Raw genomic sequence first — 25,273 nt, forward strand, 5'->3', positions numbered from 1 at the left:
ACTCCACTTGATTTTTATTTTACCTCAGTCAGTCACAGTTCCATGCTTTTCCCATGACTTCAGCTCACAAACAAAAGTCATTTCCAGCTCAAAAAAACAAGAAAGAAGAAACTGTTTTTAAAAATTCCACTTATCTCTTTCTTTAGCCAGTCATTCTCCCAGATCTCTCGACAGCTGCTCTTGTCAATGAATCTTACAGCATTCTAAAAGAAAGTTTCTGTATTAAGGAAGAGTTGTCACACGGTGATTCTCAATTTTATCAGTGCTGATGCACGATCAACTAATCTCATCATTCATTTTAAATTATTATGTTTTGCAATTACTTTGGAAACATACCTAAGAACTTTTGGTTCAGTTGTTCTTTCTTTACTATCCTACTTTATTGTTTTTGCTGATTTACACTGCCTAATACAGGCAATTTAGAGACTAGACAATGGCTGTCCATTCAATTTGGCCTCTATTGTGACTGAATCTGACTGCCATGGTGAAATCAATCATTAAGTTGATCTCCTCCACAATTAAGATGGCTAAACAGCAGTGATCAAACATTCTTCAAGTTTATGGTCACAGACATAATCCAACATATAGCAAAAGCATGAATAGATTATATTACTACATTTTTAATTTGAAATATTTCTGCATGTCAGTGATAACAATATACATGTTACAAACCTAATAGCAAATAGTTTCAGGGTAGCAGGCTGTAGCTAGACAGTCTCCTAGAAAAAGAAACTTTGACGAAGAAAACGGGAAAAGCCTTACTTTGTCAGAAGGCTCATAAAATGTAAATTCATTTTCAATTACTTGGATATTTACAGTTCCACCCAAAGGAAATTTATAGTGGATGACAGATCATATTTAACTGTGAGGTACATTTATGTGGATACCATGTTACAAATTCAATATTTAGTAACTGAAGCACACAACCAAATGAAGAGAAATTAGGAAAAATCTTCTAGATCATAAACATAGATAGAAATAATTTAAAAATATGTTAAGGGTAAATTTATCTAAGTCTTTCAAGTTGGAAGCCTTGCAATAACAACTCTTTTCTTTAAATCATGTTAATTAAACTAAGAGTGGACCCACATTTCCTAGGAACCAGGAACTTTTATATTCTAGCTACAACTGAGAATTCTCAAGTTTCCTCAAACACAGAATTTCATTTGAACAAAAGTTAAGAAGTTGCTCATAAATGAAGTTAGTTGGCTAATGGCTTAATTCACCAATAATGGAGCAGTGGTTTTCAACTTTGGCTACACATTAGAATCTCCTGGCCATTTTGAAAAATCCAGAAGCCCAGGCAACAGCTCAGGCCAATTACTTGAGCATCTCTGTAGGGGGGACCCAGGCACCACCTGGGTTAAACAAATTTCTCAGGTGACTGCAATATACAGCCCAGGTTGCACAACAGTGGAATACAGGAAGTAAACTATATGCTAAAATAGCCAGATGAAATGAGGAAAATTCATTCACGCAAGTGTGTGTTCAGCCTTATGTAGAGAAAAGAAAATGTACAGTGTAATGATTAAGAACAAAGATCTGAAGGGGACATCTTGAATTGAACCTCTATTCTGCCACTTGCTCTGCGCAAGTCACAAAATCTCTCTGTGCCCCAGTCTTCTCATCAGCGAGTCCTTATAGGGTTGTTGAGTGACTTAAGTGTAAAATGCTAGGAACAGTATCTGGAACAGTCCTCACTATATATTGAATATGTATACTCGAAGCATATTTGATCTACATATGCATTTTTAATCATCTTAACTATAGTCATATCACTTAATTGTTGGTTTCACCATTTAGTTATATTCAGTCACAAAGTGGCCACATTGCATGGGCAGACAAACCATTAGTCACTTCTCCATAATCCTCTATATTTGTGTAAATCAGTAAAAATCGTGTAATAGGATAGTAACACTGAAAGAACAACTGAACCAACAGAGAAGCAATGAAAAATAGCAACTGAAATTCAGTGAAGAACTTTAGAAAAGACCAGACACTTGTGATACTGAAGAAGGGATGTTCCAGACAAAATCCCAGTGGGGACCTCACTGATTTAGAAGATAGTCTGGGGAGAGGGGAAGCACAGTGACAGGGAAAGAGACTCAGATATTTTGTGCAAAACAGAGACTAGAAAACATGTAAGATTGGAAATTTTATCTCAAACATTTTTTATATCCCCAATTTTTAAAGTTCTAGCAATGTAAACTGTACTCTCTTAGGTTTGGATATGTAAGAAAGTAATTTTTAGATAAATTATATTTCATTCATCTAAAACTTTTATGTAATAATTTGTTGTAGCCATTATTATTATACTTAAAAACAACTGAATAATAATTTACTGAGCTCTTGCTCCTTATGAGGCACTATGTTACCTAAATCACCTCATTCAATCCTCATACTATTCTTTAAAGGTTATTTAAAGGTTATTATTGTAGATTAGGAAACCGAAGCCCGGAAAAATAACAAATTCAGTCTATACACCCAGTAAGTGGTAGAGCTGTGATTTAAACTAAACTGCTTAACTTCAGAACCCAAGTTCTTAACCATTATAATATAACACAAGAAAAAATAGGGGAAAAAGTTCTGTTTTGTTTTTAAGAAAATTGAAATATACCTCTGTGGCCCACTCCTTCTTTTGGTCCAGTTGCAATAAAGTGTCTCTGATTATTCTCTTTCTAGCATCTTCCAGAGTGATTTTATACTGTTCTTTAAAAAGAAAATGAGAAGCTTTCACAAGACTGATCCCAGGGAAAACTATGATGTTAGTAAATCTTATCTTCCAGGATCCTCACCTCTCCTTTCTACACATTTTTTTTTTCCCTGAATTTTCAAGGCACATTTTTACTGAAGCATCTAGTACCTCCATTTAGAAGAAATGCACCCATAATTTACTAACACCTTAATGTGAATTAGTTTAAGATGATATCTCTCCCATGGATATTTGTATTTTCAAGGGATTGTCTCTCCAAAGGGAGACTTTCCAACACTGTAGTACTTGTGCGGCCGCCCACACTTCATATCACACAACTTCTTTTTTTTTTTTTTATAATTTTTATTTATTTATTTTTTCCCCCAAAGCCCCAGTAGATAGTTGTATGTCATAGTTGCACATCCTTCTAGTTGCTGTATGTGGGACGCGGCCTCAGCATGGCCAGAGAAGCGGCGCGTGGGTGCACGCCCGGGATCCGAACCCGGAACGCCAGTAGCGGAGCGCACGCACTTAACCGCTAAGCCATGGGGCTGGCCCTGTATCACACAACTTCTGATTCTACAACAGAAATATAAAGAAGATTTGATTGTCTGCTTGAATAGCATCCTATACATCTGGTTCCATCTAAGTAAATTTCCAATATTCTTGGCATGCGTTCCCTGGGTCAGGAAAGACAGAATGAGAAGAGCAGAGAGTGGAGTAGGGGGCTGTGAAAGTCAGGTGACCTGGTTCCGAGTTGGGCTCAGAGCAAGAAGGAGGACAGAGATGAAGAAGAGCAGGATTCTCTGTCCTCTCCAGATTTTCTTAGGTTACAAATGTCAGAACTGAGAAGGCAAAGGATCATAAAAGTTTAGGTTTTGAAAGATGCTTAGAGATCATATAATCAACACCTCTGTTTAAGGAAAGCAAGGCGCAGTGACATTAAGGCTGCTTTAGAGAGTGGAGAGAAAAAGCTGGATAAAGGAGTCCAGTTTGTGCCTGCTTCTATTCAACAAATCATCATCAAGCTCTTTTGACATGTATGACACTATTTAAGGCACTGGGAATCTTGCCTGCCCTTATGACATGAACATTCTAGAGGGGAAGCCAGACAGTAAATAAGTAAATAAGCAAATAATATTTCAGGTGGTGATGTGATGAAGAAAAACTAAAATTCTCTATTTTAGATAGGGTGATCAGAAGAAGTTTTTTTTGAGGAGGTAAGATTTGAGCAAAGATTGAATAAAGTGAAGTAGTCAGCCACGTGCAACAGGAGGAAACTGTACTACAAATGAGTTCACCCAAGAGTAATCCAAGTTAGCTGTGTTTTATGATAACATCTATGTTATATGTCCCCATTAGTTGTGTTTTATTTATACTATCTGAAGGATAATTATTTGGAAGTCAGAAAGTATTTCCCCATACAAATGATGCTGAAAATATGGTTGCTAGATATTTGGTCTGGTCCACAGAGACCCATTTAACTTATTCTGTAACTAAACAATAGTGTTGTACTAGTAGTGCTGTGGAACATAACTGCTATTTAGAACACTGTTCCAAAGGGGAAATATTCCCCACAGAGCAAATCAACCAAAGCAGAACTCTAAGACATTAGGCTACAGGGGAGGAGATCACCTGGTCTGGTCTTTCAGTAGACCGAAGCCAAGCCAAAGCTCTGGAAAGGGGGCCAGGGAGTTAGAGAGGAGTTACTCAGCCCTCATCTGTACTTTGCACTGGCAGAACTGCTCCCCTGTTAGATGAAAACTCTGAAAGCGGAGTGTAAAAATTTGTCTTCCATATCTTTCTATTACTGAAGTCCCTGGGACACAAAAGATAATGAAAAATATTTTGAAGAAAATTAAATTTGGCAAACTCCAAATCTGGTGGGCAGTGATCTGAGGCTTCAGCACCAGGGTAGCAGCAGCAGATGATGGCGCTTTGGTGGCAACTTTGGTGAGGAGGGAAGAGGGAGTAAAAAGAGAGAAGGGGAGAGCTCTCCCAAGTTGCGGAGCGGCCAGGAACGGGGCTGGGAGAGGTCAGTTTCCGCCCTAACAGAGTTGGAACAAGAGTGTCTGAGGGAGGCAGTGGTTTATAAACAAGAAATTTCACTAGGTTTGGGGAATAGCCTAACTTGACACCAGGAGAATAAGAACATGGAAGTCTTCATTATTTTAACCTACATATGCTCATCTATATAACTGGTATTTTTCTTACTCTTATTCAAAGTAATCACTCGAATATTTTAATCATTCCAATCTCATTTCTGATGGAATTTCTTTTTCAATTCAGGACCTACTTCATCAGACAAATGCTGGCTATTTATCCGAAACTTCTACCCAACAAAACACAACAATCAATCTAAAAGTTGCAATGGATCAGGAGATTAGCTATAATGGATTTTACATTCTTAGCATCTGAAACCATAAAACCTGGAGTTTGATAACATTAACTATTAATGCTTTGCTGTAAATCATAAAAAATAGATTACCAAATATGCTCTGACTAAAGCTGTAGCTCTTTATTGCCATATTAACACTGAAAAAGCAATAATAACATCCAACTCCATTCCAAATTCCATATAAAATTCTATGGACTCTTTTTCTTCTTACAAGAAAAGTAACCGGCACAAGGGAAGATGTGAAAATCTCATTGTTTTCCTTTGTGATTGAGATGATGCTTTGAGTAACAACCATTAACCATTCATTTGTGAATATAGACGAAGAAACTGAGAGTATGTAAAAGTCTCCTTCTCATAAAAGTTTGCGACATTGCAAGTGGGAGCGTGAGAGATTATGACGTCCTGCCTTTAGACTCCTGGCTGCTCATATGCCGGGTCTAATGTGGTCACTTCTCAGAAGCCGACTGCAAAACCGCGCTGGCTGGAGCTTGCTTCGCATTGTTCTGCCTTCCCCGTTGTGTCTGGCTCTGCTCTGGTTTACTCCTCCACAGCTTTTTGGGGGTCTTGTCCACTCTTCACACTCTTCTGGGTGTCACACAGCTTCATTGTGCTGATCCTCTCCTGTGGTGTGGTCTCCTTTCAGCTTCCTCTGGAGAAAACTGAGCAGGTGCAGGTGGAAATACCGACCACGTAGCAATCTCTTCAGGCCCAGTGTGTGTTAGAGAGCCATCCCTAATTCATTGAATCACAGAGCGGATCAGGAGAATGGGGTAAGTTTATATGAGATTGCTCGTCCTATTTTAAAAATGCAAAATGAAGAAATGCTGGATAAACTATTTTAAAAATTTTAAACATGCCAGAACAATAACTATTTTAAAAGTGTGGTACTGGTACACAAATGCATAGACAGATCAATGGAACAGAACAGAGAGAGATCCAAACACACGTGGGAAATTAAAGTATGATAAAGTCAGCATTTCAAATCAGTAGGGTAAAAATGGATTATTTGATAAATGATGTTGGGACGACTAGAAAACCATCTGGCAAAAAATAAAGTTGGTTTCCTACCTCACAAAAAACCCCAAACAAATCAAAGATTTAAATAGAACAATGAAGCCATAAAAATCCTAGAAGAAAATATTGGAGAATTTATTTATAATCTTAGAAATCATAAAATCAAACACTGATAAACTACAAAATTTCCTCGTAACTACACCCCACAAGCAAAAGACTAAAGACAAAAGGGGAAAGTATTGCACCTTCCATCACAGTTAAAGAGCTAGTTTCCTTAAAATGCAAATAGCTCCACAATACAATAGAAAAATGGGTGAGGCATGTGAACAGATGGTTCACAGAAAAGGAAATTCATATGGTTCTTGAACTTATGAAGAGCTATTCACTATCGCTTATAATAAGAGAAATGGAAATTAAAGCTTCAATGAGATACCATTTTCTACCTGTAAGTCGGGCAAAGAACAAAAAGTTGGATAGTATCCCCTGTTGTTGAAGACAGGAAAACAGGCATCCTCATGCACACAGGGGGACGTGAACTTGGTACAACCTCTATGGAGGGCCAGGCCTATCAAAGCAAAAATAAACGGGCTGTTTGGGCCAGCCATTCCTCTTTAGAGATTTACAGAAATACAAGGATACTCACTGAAGTAAAATGAGATATGTGTAAGGATATTCATTGGAGCATTATTTATAATAGTAAAAGACAGGAAACAAAATGCTGATGAGTATGGGACTTGTTAAAAAAATTATAGTACAACAAAACAAAGTAGCCATTGGAAGAATGAGGAAGTACTAATATGTACAGATCTATAAGGACGTCCATATTACTACACAAAAAAGCAAGTAAAAAATTGTATCTGGGGCCGGCCTGGTGGCGTAGTGGTTAAGTGTGCGCACTCTGCTGCGGTGGCCTGGGGTTCGGATCCCGGGCACGCACCTACGCACCGCTTCTCAAGCCATGCTGTGGTGGCATCCCATATAAAGTAAAGGAAGATGGGCACGGATGTCAGCCCAGGGCCAGTCTTCCTCAGCAAAAAGAGGAGGATTGGCGACAGATGTTAGCTCAGGGCTAATCTTCCTCACACACACACACAAAAATTGTATTTGTAGCATGCTTTGTATATATTGATATATGCATAGATATTTCTGAAAGGCTACACAAGGAAGTGGTGATAGTGGTTTTATGTGAAGAGAGGATCTGAGTGGCTGGGGGATAGACAGGGGTAGTTGAGTGTCACTTTTATTCTCTCCTTTTCTTTTGGGGAGGAGAACATTTTGAAAAATTGGAACATCAAGCCCAGACTGATTTGGGGCCAAATTTACACTACCATTGTGGTACAGAGGCCCCGAGCTGAGAAACTTATACAAAAATTGGTCCAGAGGTGGGATGTCCAGACAGGGCCCCAGCAGGGGACAATGGGAATGACCCCACCTGAACCGCTCCACAACACAGGGCATCATCACCAGCTGGACTTAGAACTGTCACCCACCCACAGTGTTCTTTCGGGACAGATTTCTCCCATTTATTCTGTCCTATGACTTTGCTGACTCTGTGTCTCTGATGTTCTTTTAAGCCACTATGCTTGCCTCAGTGATAGGTGGCCTCACAGTTCCCAGATCTAGTCCTGGTAAGCTTCATCACGCCTGATGCCATCTTGCTCCACATCCTCTCTACTTCCCATCTCATGTTTGTTCTCCAGTTTTTTCTGACTACAATTTAGCATTTATTGGGCATTTCTCTATACAATAGTCCTTCCTTATCCAAGTTTCATTTTCCATGGTTTCAATTACCTGTGGTCCAAAAACATTAAATGGAAAATTCCAGAAATGAACAATTTATAAGTTTTAAATCGTGAGACTTCTGAGTAGGGTGATGAAATCTTGAGCCGTATTGCTTCATCCTGCCTGGGAAGTAAACCATCACTTTGTCCAGTTTATCCACACCATTTATGCTACACACCCGTTAGTCACTTAGTAGCCATCTCTGTTATGGGATCGACTGTCACGGTACTGCAATGCTTGTGTTCAAATAACCCTTGTTTTACTTAATAATGGCCCCAAAGTGCAAGAGTAGTGATGGTGGCAATTAGGATATGCCAAAGAGAAGCCATAAAGTGCTTCCTTTAAGTGAAAAGGTGAAAGTTCCAGACTTAATAAAGAAAGAAAATCATATGCTGAGGTTGCTAAGATCTGTGGTAACTTTTATCACAGTATATTGCTTCAATTGTTCTATTTTGTTATTAGTTATTGTTGTTAATCTCTTACGGTGGGTGCCTAATTCATAAGCTAAACTTTATCATAGGTAGGTATGTATAGGAAAAAACATAGTATATATAGGGTTCAGTACTATTCGCAGTTTCAAGCACCCACTGCAAGTCTTGTCTTGGAACACATATCCCGCAGATAAGGGGGGACTACTGTAATGGTTGTTGAGCCTGGCTAAGTTGTCTTAGCTTGCCTCAGGTGAATTCCTTTTCTACTATAGCCCCGTCAGGACCCGCCTACTTCAGTGGAATTCCCCAGACCCAGGTGTGGGAGCATGCAGACACCACCAACTGAATGAAGCTTCTTTCTCAAAGCCCGTTGGTTGCAAGTCTTCTGCCCCTACCCCCCAGTCCCTTTACTTCCCTTTCTCAGTTTCACAGGTGGTCCTGGGATAGTTTCTCTACTTCCTCCTTCCAACCTTTACCCTTAGGATCATAGCTGCCTTGTGCTGACAGCAGAGAGTAACGAATGATTCAGGGAGTACTCATTTTTTTCTTCCACTAAATGTCTGCCCTCTAGAGATTTTTTACTGAACTTGAACTAGCTTTGTTGCAACTGACCTGACATTTTCTCTGCATTCTCTTTAACTGTATTGATGTCATTTTGTAAGGAGATAATGAGTTTAGCATGTTGTCCACTCCCTACATTCTTGTACTCTTCCCAATATTCCTTCTCACTGAGTTTCTCAAGAAATAGTTTCTCAGCATTACTTATTTGCATGCGCATATCTGTTGAAAGAAAACCAAGACACCATGTCATTTCAATTGTCCTTGCAACCATTAATTGTTGCAATCTGATTTTATGAAGTTAAGGTCTGATATTAATGTGCTGTTAACTCATCAATATGATTTTATATCTACAATTTAAGGAAATTTAAACTATTCAAACTATCTATCCCTCGTGATTCAAAATCTAAGTAAAATTAAACTTCCAATTATAAAATAGATGTGTGGTTTTGGTCTGTGATTGAGAGCTATAATAGACAATTAACCTATATGCCTAAAAACCCACAAGTTTTAATTATTCCTGTGACAGCCTGATAAGGGTCCTATTTTGTACAATATATTATATTACATATACTTTTTATTAGTAAATTGTCATTTTTCTGGCCATTAAGTCTCTGGGCAAAGTGATTTCAACTTACATCCTTCTGTGGTTCTTGGCAACCATTTTTGTAAATAAGTTGCTTGATTCTATTATCTAAAGTTCATTTGTGTAGGCTTCCCTTGTGTGCAATGATAGCACATGATAGTCATAACGACATGTCTCGCCCCCCCCCCACTTAGTAAGACTTCAGCATGAAAGATAAGTTCCCCAGTTAAATATATACAAATATTGAGCTATCTCAACCATACAAACTTTCAGTTTGCCCTGGTGTATTTGCTAACTATGATATTCTACTCAATCTTTAGGCTGAGTATTATGCTGTTGAATATTTTGGAAAAGGAAGAATTACAAAGAGCCAGGTACAATGAACTTAATGGCTATTTGGCTCACTGCCACGCACTATCTTGTTTGAGAACTTCTTGAGGGCAAGACCACGTCTTATTCATCTCTGTAAATCCAGCATGTAGCACAGAGTCTGGTAACTAGCTGATGCTCAATGAATGTTTATAGAATGACTGAAGCATTCCAATCAGGCCAGAGGAATGTTCTTCAGTCCAGAGGTCCAGAAGGATTCCAGACATGTCTTTTTCCAAAGATGTACATAAGATAACATATTTTTAAATCCCTTAATAAATGGCACTTGTTATTGTCATTAAACAATTAGTACTACTATAAGCCAGATGGTCAACTGTCCTCTTAATTGAGCAAACTGCTGCTGTTTCAGCCATGTGCCACATTCAGCTTTGGCAGGGAGGGTTGGTTGACCCCAGGGAAGACTCTGAAAGAGAGGTGGATGTAGTGGCTGTTGTCCTACTTTCCCAGAACACCTCTCTCTTTCCTTCTAGTAACAAACTTCCCCTACCCTTTGTCAAATAAGTAGGCCAATTACAGTGGCCCCTTCTCTTGGCCATAGGGATTGGTCCAGGGGTCAGCATGTGCCCTAAGTTAGGCATATGGTCAGAGTTCTTCCCTAGAAATATGTTCACTGAAACTGGTGGAAAACATATCTCCTTTGCCTCCATTTTGAGGTTAAAAGAATGTAAAATCAGAGGTGTCTACGATCAGAGTTCCAGGCTCATTGGGACAACAGCCTCAGAAAAAGGAGCCAACTTTCAGAGGGAAGACAGCAAGAAGAAGAGGGGTAAGGGATGGGAGAGGACAGGTAACAGGGAGAGAGAGGGAGTGGGAGAGGGGACTAAAAAAATGAAGCTGAGATCTGACAGCACGTAAGGCTCTGGGTCCAGGTCAGCAGCACTCTGCCTTTTCTGTTTGGTTATATGAAAAAATTAACATCCTCTTTATGCTTTAGTCTAGTTTGAGTTTCATCCTTGCAACCGAAAGAATCCTAACTAAAAGTTGCAAGAAAGGAGTTACATCAGTACTCAAATCTTACTCTGCATAGGTATCCCCTAGGATCTTGTCAAAATGAGAGATTCTGTCTCAGTAGGTCTGGATGGATCTGAGATTCTGCGTTTTAACAAGCTGCCAAGGGAAGCTGTGGCTGCTGCTCCACAAACCAAACTGAGTTACAAGTGGCTACCTGGTACGTAACATAACTGCCTCAGAAATCCCTTGCAGACACATCTTTCCCTCTCTTCCTCAGCATCTGTGGGCTTCTTTCTTCCTTGGACTACCATGCCTGCCCAGCCTTCCTCTACTGTGCTCAGTCACCCAGCTTGGCCCCAGTCTTGTAACATATCCCAGCACTCAGCCCCAACTATAAAGGGGCACACCTCCACTAACTGGGCCCTTTCCCTTTAGCTCACTTTAGTGAGCACATCTGAGTATTCACTTTGGTTTCACTCCCATCTCAAGGGACTTATTAAAGTATTTCTTTCAAACATAAGCAGAATTCTCCTGGAGAGGAGCCCTGCAAAATACAGGAGCTGCCACCTCATGACATCACTATTAGCTCATGACATCACCACAAAGAGACTTGAGTTGGAGGAGGTTTGGAGGAACAGTTTTGGAGACTCCTAAAAATGAAGTTTGCTGATTGATGTTTGGCCTTGGTGACTATTTCATTCAAAACAACACATATCTATGAATAGAGTGACTGCTCTATGCAAAGAGCTTGGGTAAGTAGGCTCTCTGACATACTTGGAGAAATTCAGGAAAATCTAGTCCCTTGTTTGGCCTCTCAGCTTCTAATCCTGCTTCCTGATAGCACTCAAGTCTCTTTCCCATGTTTTCCATATTCCTAGCAGAGATGATGTTTATGGAGATTCCGGCAAAAGCGGTTTTAGAAATCTTAGCAACAAGTTTAGAATGAAGCAATAGGAATTTTTTAAAAATATATGTGTTAGAACTGTGTGTGACTCACCCCCAGGATCACAGTACTGCCTAAGCCCATGGCAAGAGCATGTCCTGGGTCTTTTATCTTCCACACCTAGCATCAATTCTATCCATGTCCTCCAAACTTCCCCTTTTCCAACTGTAATCCCTTTTCCTCCATCTAAATGGGGGCTTAGCTCCCTTAAAGATATTGGGGGGAGAAAAGCTTCATGGTTATATTCACCTTATCATTCTCAAGTCTGAACTGAGGCTAAAGTCAATGAAGCCACCAAATGAGAGAATTTCCGAAAAGAAAGAACAAACTCCCACAGTGAGGAGTTCAGAATGGTATCTAACAGGATCCTCTCTGGTGTTAAGAGTCAGGTGGTTCGGCCTGTCTTTGTTTTTGATCACTGCCCTTAACCCTCCTCCTCACTTGGTTTCAGTATCTCTGCCCACTTCGTTATCTGCCTCTCCTGTCCATTTACCTACATGTGTTTGTGGTCGTGGTGGTAATGATGTCACCCAAAATATGTTTACAGCATTTTGAACATATTGGGAGACAAAAGCATTAATACATTCAAGAAATAACTTGATACAGCTTTATGATAATTTTCTAAGTTCTTAAATCACCTTTCAAGTTTTGTTCCTTGTCTCTTTCGAACTTCCATTTTTCCTTCATTGCTTTTTCAACATCCTCTCTTGTTACAACTGGTAATCCCTCTGACTTCTCTTCACTCAGTTCCTTTAGTAGGTTCCGGATGTGCCAAACCTGTTCATCCTTTAAGCGTCTATTCTATCATGAAAATCAACAGTAGTTAACTACATCTTCTCAAGTATTTACATTTGATCTTCTTCAAAACAGAGTCACATACTGAGGCTTGCAAAGTGACAAAGAAACACTTAATGAAATAAGTTATACAATAATATCTCTAACAGCTTATGGAACATGGAAGACTCAAAATAAGATTAAATCCATCAACACAGTAACCACTGGATAGAAAGTCACATTTAAAAAATTATGTTATTAATCTACCAGTCTATCACTCTATCATAGGATCAATGAACATTAAAATTAGAACTTGGAGGTCAATTTCTTCAATCTCTCACTGACACCGTTCTTCTCTAGCAATCATCATTCATTTAGTCAATATTTATGGAGCATCTACCATGTGCCAGGTAGGCTTCTAGACACTAGGAATATATCAGTGAACAAAATAGACAAAAAGTACTGCTCTTGTGGAATTTATATTACTCTTTACTTTTCTGACAAATGACCCTAATTGTTTTCTTTTAGCGTAATGGTTACTCACCATTCCAATACTTCACACTTGAAATCTGGACTGGGTTCCTCTTGTGGCTATCTCATCTATGTTCCTAAGCTTCTTATTTCATCTACCTATCTATCTATTTTTTTTTTACTATCAAAACTCAACAGTAAAAAAAAAAAAAAATCCAATTAGAAAATAGGCAAAAGACAAGAAGATAATTTCACCAAAGAGGATATATAGATGGCAAATAAGCACATGAAGAGATGCTCAACATCATCAGCCATTAGGGAAATTGTAAATTAAAACTACAATGAGATATCACTATTAGAATGGCTAAAACAAAATAGTGACATCACCAAATGCTGGCAAGGATGTGAACAGACTGGATCACTCATACATTGCTAGTGGGATTGTAAAATGGTACAGCTACTCTGTTAAAAGGGATGCCAGTTTTTTATAAAACTAAACATTAGCTTCCTATACAACTCAACAACCGCACTACTGGTCATTTATCTCAGAGAAAAGAAAGCTTAGATTCATGTAAACACCTGTATATAAAAAGCTTTGTTTGTCATAGCCAAATAATGGAAACAACTCATATGTAAATAGGTAAATAGTTTCAATAGGTAAATGGTTAAACAAACTGTGGTACATCCATATCATGGAATACTTCTCAGCAATAAAAAAGAACCAACTAATGATACATGCAACAACCAGGATGAATCTCCAGAGAATTATGCTGAAGGAAAAAAGCAAATCCCCAAAGACTACTTACCGTATGATTCCATTTACATAACATTCTTGAAATGACAAAATTATAAATACGGAGAACAGATTAATGGCTGCCAGGAGTTAAGGAAGGGGTGGGATTAGAAGGGAAGTGAGTGGCTATAAAAGGACAACAAAAGAGATGCTTGCATTAATGAAAATGTTCTATATCTTGATCACATCAACGACAATATTGTCAATGTTAATATCCTAGTTGTGATATTGTACTCAAGTTTTGTAATAGGAAACTAGATAATGAGTACACAGGATCTCTCTGTATTATTTCTTAGAACTGCATGCCAATATATAATTATCTCAAAATAAAAAGTTTAATTTAAAAAAATGAAGGTCAATCAATATTAGTAACTGATAACCAATTTATTACTCTTTAATCAATTTTCCAATATTCCATTTTCTTGAATGAAATAGATTCGTGTTTTGTTTTCTTGTAAATAAACTGAATTATTTTGGCTTGACATAAGTTATTTTAAAATGAAATATTTTTAGAAACTTGAATAATAGCAATGGAAATATCCCTTGCCAAACTATTGCACTGCTGATATTTTTTCCAAATATGGACTTTTCCACTTATTTTTGTAGAAGTGGAAAATTCCTTTATCCAATATGATCTGAATACTAAATAAATCTTTATCTGATTTTAGTTAATTTTAGTAAGGCAACAATGGCCTCTAAATTCATTTCTAGCTCAAAAATATTTACCATAATACATAAGCAAAAAATTTCCAAACATACTGATAATTTAAAAACTATTATATGCAATTCATAAAGAAAGAATATGTAATATATAAAGAAATTTTCCTTTTACTTTCCATACTTAGCACAATATTTCTCAAAGTGAATCTAATCCTCTTAGATCAAATTTTTAACACAATAACTATTCTTTTCAAACATGTGCTTTTTTCATTTGTAAATTAAAACAGCATCACATGTCCTAAAAATATACTTGAATGTTCCATAAACATTACTAAATCATATTTGGCATTATATATAAATTTAATAACATCTATATTAAACTTCCCAAATCCTGTATGAATTTCAGGTGAAAGGGAAATGTGTCTGACAACATGTTCAAAATACACTATATCTGAAAAATTATTTTGAGTGATATACTGAAATAGAATTTAGTTAGATATATCCACCAATGTGCTTAAAAAAGACATTTATCCTACAAAGTAAAGTAAATGATTATTATTTGAGGTAAGAATAATTATCACATTATAAAATAGAAGAAAGTCAATTCAGTAAATAAGCAACAAAAAAAGGATTGATTTTGTTTTGTTATAAGGCCATCACACAGGCTTTTAACTTAAGACTCACAAGAACAAGAACAAGAAGTTGCCAAAGTAGTACACAGAGTTTCCATCTACTATTCACCCAGCTTTCCCCAATGATGACATCTTATATAAACATAGCGCATTATTAAAACCAGGCAGTTGAGGTTGGTACAATGTTAACTTGGATTACACTAGTTTTTACATGTGCTCATTTTTTAAGTATATAGTATTAAGAAATTTTGTCACATATACATATGAGAATTATCACCATATAGATGGTATTTGTAGCTATGGCGTTAAGTAAGACCACCAGAGAGTTCCTAGTGAAAGAGAAGAGTTGAGATCAGAAACCTTGTAAATACCACAATTAAAGAGTGGGTCCAGGAAAAGGCCAATGAATGAAAAACAAAAAGAAATGGTCAGAGAAGTAGGAGGAAAACTAAGGGAGAGTAATGTCCTGGAACCCAAAGGAAAAGAGAGTTTCAAGATGATGGGAGTGACTGCTGAAGGGATGAGGGGTAAAGGAAAGACTACAAAGAGCCCATTGGACCTGGCTAATTGGTCATTAATAACTTGCTAGAGCAGTTGTGGTGGAACAGTAGAGGCGAAAGAATGAATTGGGAGGTAAGGAAGTGGATACAGTGAACTATGTAATGTCTAATGATGTAAGTGGAGCAATAAATGCAAACAGAGAGAAAGAAAGATAAATGAGGTGATAGTCCACACAAAACTAAACACACACAGGAAGAGATGATGAGTGGGAAGGAAGAAGGGCATTTCTGATTTTGACATAACTGAAGAGAAAAATATGTCTTGCTATTTGAGTCATGTTTAATTTAGCAATTTAAATAACTGTGACCTCAAAAATTTTTGCTTCCACTGGTGTTAGTGTGAATTTACTCAACAAGTATTTATTAAACAGCTACTCATGCCGGGTCCTTCCAGAGAAACAAAGATAACTTTTTAGTTACCTAGATTTGACTGCTGCTGCCTAAAGAGCTTTCAATTTAGTAATGGAGACATATTTTTACATAGCACTCCAGCTTAGATTAGGAGAATGAAAAGGAGCTAGCCAAGACAAGAGCATTCCAGAAAGAGGAAACAGCCTGGGTAAAGGTACAATAACAGAAAGAGATTGATTTTTCTAAGACTTAAAAGAAGCAGTGGTAAGCAAAAGGTGGAATGGCTGGAGACAAGGCTGGAGAGGTGAGTAGAGGTCAGATTTTGCAAGGCCTTGAAAACTTTAGTAAGGACTATGGATTTTATTTCCTGTATAATAGGAAGCCACTGCAGGGATTTAAGCACTGAAATGTTTACAGTATTCAAAGGGTAATTCTGGTGGCACTGTTGAAAATGTAGTGGACAGAGGAAGGATGGGTAAGAGACGATGGTGACTTAAATTGTGCCAGTATCAGCATAAATGGAAAGAAATAGATACATACCATTGGAGGTAGAGTTTGCCTCTCCATGCTCTTCTCTGCTGGGCCCACTAATGACCCCAAGAACAGATTTAGGCATATCCTATTCTTGAGCTAATCCTCATGGAAACAAGAACTTTGTTTCTGGCTCCAAATGATGGCCAATGGGAAAGTGATTCTCAGTCCTGATCTGTTACCCTTTCTGATACCGGCTCAAGACAAGGTTGACATAAGGGAAGCCATATTGTAGAAAAGAAACCCTATTGTAACTTTGAATGACCTCTGACAAACTAACCCAGCAGCATATGCACCCTCCAGGAGATCTAAATGCTATGTTGATTTTACAACCCCTGCTTGTGCATGTATCTCCCAGCTGTGATTACATGATAACTTTGTTCTTTTCAGTTCCTTAGGAATGTGATGACCCCTGAACAGAGAATCTATGCTAATAGCCATCATCAATGAAAACTGAAAGATCTGGTGTGGCGACTCCCAGTCTGTAACATCAGAAGGTCAACATTCCTAAGCCCCTCCCCTATAACCCACCAGCCTATATAACTGCTGTAAGACTTTGTGCCCCTTAAAATGGTTTTTTTCAGACATTAGTCAGCCATCTTCCCTCTTGCTAGCAAGCTGTAATAAAAAAGTCCTTTTTCTCCTACCACCTCGCCTCTTTACTATTGGCATGTCTTGCAGCGAGCAGAAGGCCCCACGTTGGGTGGTAACATTTCCACAACCAAATGGAAGTCCCAAAGCTGACCTAGGAGTCCCAGTGCTGACCACTGGGGGATGTGCATTGGTCCCTTGATGGCAGCTCACTCCTCTTACATGCTCTGGATCTCATCATGTGGAACTTGTATCTAAGCACCTAGGCCAAATTTCCCCTTTCCACTCTCATCCATAGACCTGAGTTTCTGTTTTAGTCCCTATTATAAGTGACTAGTCCTTGAGAGTCATGACAATGTCAAGGTCACAGTTATGTCATCACCAGGGCTTGTCTTGCCCAATAAATATTTGCTGAATGAATGAACAAATTAGCCCTATGGAGATGATAGGAATCCTCATTTTACAAGAGGGAAACTGAAGCTCATACCAGTTTTGGCCAAAATGACATCAGCAGTAAGTTGAATAGTCAGGATGCAGACTCAGTTCTCTGACTCCAGATTCTGTTAAAATTTGTAGATACAGTCTTTTTAGACAAAAGACATTTAAAACAGATAAGTGTGGAAGTTTCGGGGTCCATATAAAATAAATGTTTTTATAGGAGACACCCTCAGTATTTCCTTATTCATGAGACGCCTTAAGGGATAAATTGTGTTAATTATCATTTACTGCCCTCAAATTTTTCTCTGTTGGTTTTTAGTCCTGATAGTTATATACAGCATCCCTTTGATATTCATTTTAATCTGATTTTATAAAAACAACATACTGTCCTAAACATTAAATGCCATTTTAACAACCAAGATTGTACTTTTCAAATAATATTTACATATGCACACTCTGAAAATCTAAAAGAAAACAGATAACATAAATTAAAAATAGAGAACCAATGTTTTATAGTTTGGTTAAATAAGAAATTAAAAGATAAATGTGGTTTTGGAGCTTTAAAATTTTGAACATAAGACTCAATGTCCTCATGATCTAAATAACATAATTGAAGCTGACTTCCTTTGACATTATAATTAATGTAATAGGAACAGCAGTACACTCAACGCACGTGTACAAAAACACTTAAATAGATTGTAAATTAATCAATTCCAAGCACCAAAGAAGATAATTTCCTAGAGTACATTTCATTACAATTCACAATTTTTAAAAGCATTCATGTAAATATTTAATGACTAGATATAGATGCTTTAAACGTGATACTCACTCTTTCATGATACTTTTGGTTCTTTTCTCGAAGTTTCTTTATTTGTGCCATGTATCGTTCTACTGCATTTTCCTTTATCTGACAGCTGATAATAAACAAAGATAAGATGTGTTATAATTACTTAGGAAAAATTAATGAGACAAAATTTAAAAATTAAACTAAATTATTTGAAATGAAATAAAGTATTGAATATATTATAACACTCTTCAGGATAAGAACCTTTCTTAAGTGATTTTGTGTTTCTGAGTATATTTTACTCAGTAAAATATATATTGGAGAGATAACTTCAAGTTTTTTTTTTAAATCAATATCCATTTGTATTTCATAGTCATGATTTTAATACTTTCTAATTATCTACAAATAATTCAGTTTAAGAGAACCTATGAAAGGGCACACAGAAAACATGCTTTCTAGAATTCTAAAAACATTCAGACAAAAATGACAAATGAAACAAAGACTTGATAAGGGCAAGCACATCCTCTTGAGAGAGTAAGATAAACTAGGCACAACCATTGGTTCACACTCATTAGCATACCTTCTCTTCTATAAATAATAAAATCTTCTTTCCTGACACAAAAACATTTCTTTAACACCCAACAAGTATTTGTTGAGCATATGTTAGGTATGAAAAAGAGATAGAAAAATGCAGAAAGACTTTGGTATAGGCCATTTGATAGCTATTGAAGTGTTAAACATATCTCTATTACCCAGTAAATCTTAACAGCTTGAAATCTGAGACCAAAATAAGGCAATGGAAATAGCTCTACGAAACCTCCTTGCCTCAATTAAAAAAACAAAACAAAAATACAGCACCTCCGTGGTGTGGTGAACCGAGGAGTGGTTGAAGAATGAAAAACTCTGGTTTTCAGTCCTATCCCTGCCACTTCTTACCTATATGATATGAACTCAGGCAAGTCAATTCTCTGAGCCACAGTTTCCAAGCTGTCAGTGGAGATAATGATACCCAGCTCTACAAAGTTTTATAAGGATTAAAATAAGAAATATGTGAATGTTTCTAGCATAAAGTAAGTGCTTAGTAAATTTCAATTGAATTTGAATCCTACATCCTCAGCCTTCCCCCCAAACATCATTTATATTTGTGACATTGTCTACTTAGTAGAGAGAAAAATAAGGCTCCTTCTTGCCAAATGATGAGAAAATGCAACATAAAAACAAAACAAGCAAATCTTTTAGTGGCAAAAAAGCTCCGTTTGGATACTGTGAAACTTGGATTTTAGGGCCGCTTCTTCACTAACTGCCTAAGGACCTATTTAGGCCTTGGCTTGCTCTTCTATAAGAGAGAATTGAAGGAGAGGAGCTCTATGGTTCCTTTTCGGTTCCAAAATTCTGCAATTTAAATTGATCAGTGTTCCCTTTCATGCAGTCACATATAACATAGATTTAATGAGTTGCTGCTATGTGCCCGGCATTGTTTTAGGCAGTGTACAGTGACAAACAAGATCTTCATGATCGTTGCCCTCAAAGAGCTTACGTTTTACTAGACAGTAAAGAAGTAAACACATAGACTTATTATTTACACATTCTGATAAACGCTATGGGGGAAGTAACAGGATATGAGAAGAACAGTAAATGGAAGGGATTACTATAGATAGGTTGGTCTCCACACAGTAGTAAAAAATAAGGCTATAGGTAAGTATAAACCATCCTTTACTTCTTACTAAAGTACAAGTGTGCAAAAATTTTAAAGGAGTGCCTTCTACACCTTTCATTTTTAAGGATAAAAATAAAAATATTACAAATGAAAATTATCCAAAAAGAGCTTATGCAAATATGTGCTAATTACTCACATAATTTCCACAATTATAAATATGGTAATCCTAATTCTCTGCATGGGTGGAGCAGGCAAATGAATCTCTAGTATGTGGTCTCCATTGGTTGGGACTGAGTCTTTGGGTGGGCTGGTTAACAGACTGACTCCCTGCCTTCAGCTGACAGCCTACCTTGGTGATGACTGAGCATGCAAAGATCAGACTGGGGACTATATCCAGCCCCAACCCCAGATATTGCATGGGACACACTTACACTAAAAAAATTATCTGTTGTTTATCTGAAATTCAAATGAAATTGGGCGTCCTGTATTTTTATTTGCTATATCTGGCAACCCTACACTTAAGCCTACCACTCCTCCCCTCAGAGCAGTGAGGAGCAAACAGCCTAGGGCTTTGTCTTGTGTTCCTTCTGCAGCAAGCAGTTCAGAAAGATCTGAGTGGCATCAGCAAGACTCAGGGGGAATTGTGAAATGCCCTAAAGGTTTTGGTGGCTTCATTGCCACCTGTCTGGATTATATGGTAGTTCCAGGTCTAACCTAGCCTAGCCTTTCCTGGGAATTCACTTGAACCTCCTCAGGCCTCGTAAAGAGATGGATTTACCAGGAAGCAGAGGAGACTGAACTTGAGAACTCCACACTATCAGCCATTGTGGGAATTCAAGCTCTACTGTTCTCTAGATACTTTTTCCTTTTCATATCTCCCTCATCTACTCAGTGCTCTAGTAACCACATGTCACACTAAATGCTGAAGTGAGTGGGATGATAAAGCAACAAGGTACTATATACTAAAGTGGTTTGCAAAGGATATAGCACGATTCTAAAGCACAACGATATGAAATTCTTAGCAATATGTGTCACCTTTCCCCTTCCCTCCCTGTATTATTAAAATGTTAGTAATGTGTCAACTGTCTCCCTCCATGCACTTGCATTGAAAATTCTGAGAAGGAAAACAAATTTGGATTCTCCAAAAAAATCTATACTTTTATCTATTTTTTTAACCTATAATCATATCCACACCCATTTCTATATCTATATCCATACTCATTGTAGAAAACTGGGGGAAAAACAAGTACCAAGGAAAAAAATAAAACCACCATTACCTAGAGATGATCACTTTACCGATTTAGCATTGGCAGTCTCAGCTTTTCATAAACAACCACAGAGGTTCATGACGTTATTTTCTTGGGATAGAGTTCCTATATACACAGGATTACCTGATTAAGGGGCAGGTCTGCTTTATAGTTATTGCTATTACTGTCAAAAGTTTGAGAATATTTGAACAATTTATACTTACCAGTGGGTACGAAAGTGCCTGTTTCCACATGAAAAGATGTTCAACATCACTAACTATTAGGGAAATGCAAATCAAAACTACAATGAGATGTCACCTCGTACCTGTCAGAATGGCTATAGTTAACAAGACAGATGTTGGTGAGGATGTGGAGAAAAGGGAACCCTCATATACTGCTAGTGGGAAGGCAAACTGGTGCAGCCACTATGAAAAACAGTAGGGAGATTTCTCAAAAAATTAAAAATAGAAATACCATACAATTCAGGTATCCCACCACTGGGTATTTATCCAAAGAACTTGAAATCAACAATTCAAAGAGACTTATGCACCCCTGTATTCATTGCAGCATTATTCACCATAGCCAAGACTAGAAGCAACACAAATGCCCATCAACTGATGAATGGATAAAGAAGATGTGATATATACATACAGTGGAATACTACTCAGCCTTAAAAAAAGACAAACTCATCCCATTTGCAACAACATGGATGGACCTTGAGGGTATGATGTTAAGTGAAATAAGCCAGACAGAGAAAGAGAAACACCACATGATTTCACTCATATGTGGAAGATAAACAAACACATGGATAAAGAGAACAGATTAGTGGTTACTAGAGGGGAAGGAGGTGGGGGGAGGGCGAAAGGGGTAAAGGGGCACATATGTATGGTGACAGATAAAAATTAGACTATTGGTGGTGAGCGCAATGCACTCTATACGGAAACTGACAAATAATAATGTACACCTGAAATTACACAATGTTATAAACCAATATGACTTCAACAAAATAATTAAAAAAAGAAAAAAGAAAGTGCCTCTTTCACAGTAGGCATTTCATCACTGAGCATAGTACTTTAAAAAATTTATCTCCTATATTGATAGGCAAAAATATCTTTTTGTTTTCATGAGTGTGATTTGGGTCTCAGACAAGATCCAATATTATTTATTCAATGAAGAAACTCTGAGCTCACACTATACACCCGGCTGTGCAAGAGATACAAAGAGGAGTAAAATACAGTCTTCACGGAGTGCACAGTTTGTTTTGAGAAAGCCAAGCAGAAATTACTCTCCCTATTTTTTCCCCTACCTTAAATATTCCCAGTGCCTTACCCACATAAAAACACAAATCTCCAAACCACCCATCCAAGTAAATTTGACTTTCAAAAAATCTATACTTTTAATCTCTCTGTATTTTTACCTACAACCATATCCACGTCTATTTCTATATCTATATCCATACTCACTGTAAATACTGGGGGAAAAACAAATATAAAGGAGGAAATAAAAACCATCATTACTCAGAGATGATCACTATAGATTTAACATTGGCAGTCTCAACTCTTCACAGACAGCCATAGAAGTTTATGACCTTATTTTCTTGGGATAGATTCAAAAAAAGTTCAGTTGTTCAGAAACCATTGACTACCTACTATGTGCTCTCAGGTCTTTATTAGGAGCTCAGATTGTATAAGAGAAATACAAGATGCTGCCTGGGGACCCTTGGACAATCCTTCCTCAGATGGTGAGGGGGGTGTCTTGGCTATTTGTCATGCGTCAAAAGTTCTGTCACCTGGGAACACATGGAATGAGTAAAGTGTCCCAGCAGAGCATTGTACAGCAAGGCCTTGGCTATTTCAGTCCATGAGATTATTTATTTAGTTTTTACAAAGGAAAGAGAACAAAAGCACGGGATGTTCAATTTATATCTTGCACTAGATCATGAGAATTTTTAAACGTTTGCTTCTTTGTAAACCTCTGGTAAAGAGGAGAAAGACTGGCCTCTGGTTGACCCAGAAGAGAGAGAAACAGTTATAATTGGATGTCATCACTGTATAAACGTGGGAGCAAATTAGAGACCAGGTTGTACTCACAGAGCCTGACTTTTTGTCCACCTCTCCCAGGATGAGATTAGAGAAGTTTTCAGTTATGTTGAGAAACACACGCAGGTAGTAACTTAATGTTATCTCAAGTAGAAAATAAAAGGGAACTTTGTTAAAAGTCACTTCCTATGGATGTTTCTCTCAGTGTTCTGATCCTTTCACTCACTGCCTTCTAAAAAGAACATATGAATGGATTTGGAGTCTCTCAAGAAGGAGACGGATTTTCCTTGAATGTTGTTAAAATCAATTCTCTTAAACTAAGATCTAGTCACCAGTATCACGGGCTCCTCACTTTCAACCTTGTCACCCTCCAATAAATGGTTTCTTATTCCCAAATCCCAAGTGTTCTACAGGGCTCTGCTTTTCTGACGCTTGCCTAAATCACCAGAGTCTGCTCTTGCCCTCTCTCCCTCACTCTGCCTTCTCTCAGTTCCTGGACTCTGATAAGCTCTTCCTCCCTGCAGTGTCTTTTCCATAAGCCTCTCTCTCCACCACTCTATGTCTCCATAACACCTGTTCCTCTTCTAGAGATCAGGTCAAACATCCTTTCCTCAAACAAACTTTTCCTGATCCCTCTGACTATATCAAGTACTTTAGTTATATGGTTACACAGTACCCTACACTTCTCTTTCATAGCACCTTAATTATAGCTATGTAATTTTTTTTAAAAGTTTTAGTTGTTTAATGTCCATCTTCCATGCTTCATCAGGGCAGGGACCATGTGGTCCTGTTCACTGTTGTCCTGCAGTACCCAGCACTGGCCTTGCACTTGGTAAACATTCAAGTACTTGTTCAATAAATGCATAAATGAAGTACATTCTTATTTGGGAAAAGACTGACATGTTCATTCACTCCCTAAGAATTATACATTAAAACACCTACTCTGTGCCAAAAGTTGAGGTTCAAAAGCTCTCAAAGGGCTTACTCTCCATTAGTTGGATAAAAGACAAACACAGAATAGGTATCACCTCTAGTTTTGTCTCCAGCTCCTGGGAGTGAGACATTAAGAAAAATTCTTCTTATGAAAAGTAATTCTCTCTAAATCATTTGGTTTTGATCTGTAGCCATTTGGGGATAACGCAAATTGGAATGTCTATAAATGAAAAGTTAAATAAAGAAGAGAAATTTCCTCTCTTATTCTTCTATAAATGCATGCTAACTATTCTGTTGTATTTTAAGAGGTAAGCCAGCAAGCTGTTGTGTATATATGCGAGAGTGATCAATAACACAAGGAAGGGAGGGAGGGAGCCAAAACCACATTAATGAGTGCTGTTTCATAGCTACCACTTGGACTATGTTATAGTCAAAGTTTCAAAAACTTTAAAAAATATGCACATAGCACAAGAGTACAGTTACGCCTCCAGTCCACCTCCCATCCAGCTCCCCTGACAGCTTTTGGGTGCATCATTTTCCTTTTGGAGTTATATGAGTCTTAACAATGATTGCCATTTACATATGGGAACTTTTGGATAATAATCATAATCTAAGCTTACTGATAGTCTAGAAGTGCTTCACTGGTAGGCAACTTGACTTCTTTTGGTGGCCCATTTTGAATATCCTTTTTATTTGCTTTCGCCGTGTTTTCCATTGAGTTGCTTAGCTAGTAAGACATAGACCTGTTCAGAAAAGAGACATAGGGAAAGTAAATAACTTCTGTCTTTGCCCCTCTACTTGTGTTTACCCAAGATAAGGCACTGCTGGGACTTAATTTAAAACTGGCTTTTCCGTCCAGACTGCTTCCATGTCCCTGGACCTAACACCCACCACATGCTGGGACATCACGCATCAGCTGGAGCCCTGAGTCTGGTGAGTTCCGTGTTTAGCCCAGGCACAGCATTCCCCCCCCCAAACTTTCTAAGAGACTCACTCCCTTATGTTATCCATCCACATCTGTTGCCCCTATCAAGCTTCCTTTACAGCAAGGACTGAAGAATTTGACT

At 37.8% G+C, this 25,273-nt stretch overlaps 1 protein-coding gene across 1 annotated transcript in view; it reads right to left on the reverse strand.

The window, feature by feature from the left end:
• CCDC83 (coiled-coil domain containing 83) overlaps positions 1–24,943 on the reverse strand; it is a 36,394-nt gene extending 11,451 nt beyond the window's left edge. Inside the window, 6 exon segments of the mRNA XM_058546218.1 lie at positions 137–203; positions 2,618–2,709; positions 8,930–9,097; positions 12,384–12,546; positions 18,376–18,460; positions 24,827–24,943. Of these exon segments, the coding sequence (XP_058402201.1) occupies positions 137–203; positions 2,618–2,709; positions 8,930–9,097; positions 12,384–12,546; positions 18,376–18,460; positions 24,827–24,921 (670 nt within the window). The 5' untranslated portion in view covers positions 24,922–24,943.
• Between the last annotated feature and the right edge of the window lie 330 nt (positions 24,944–25,273).

The sequence above is a fragment of the Diceros bicornis genome, chromosome 7 (genome assembly GCF_020826845.1).
Source record: "Diceros bicornis minor isolate mBicDic1 chromosome 7, mDicBic1.mat.cur, whole genome shotgun sequence".
In the NCBI taxonomy this organism is placed as follows: domain Eukaryota; kingdom Metazoa; phylum Chordata; class Mammalia; order Perissodactyla; family Rhinocerotidae; genus Diceros; species Diceros bicornis.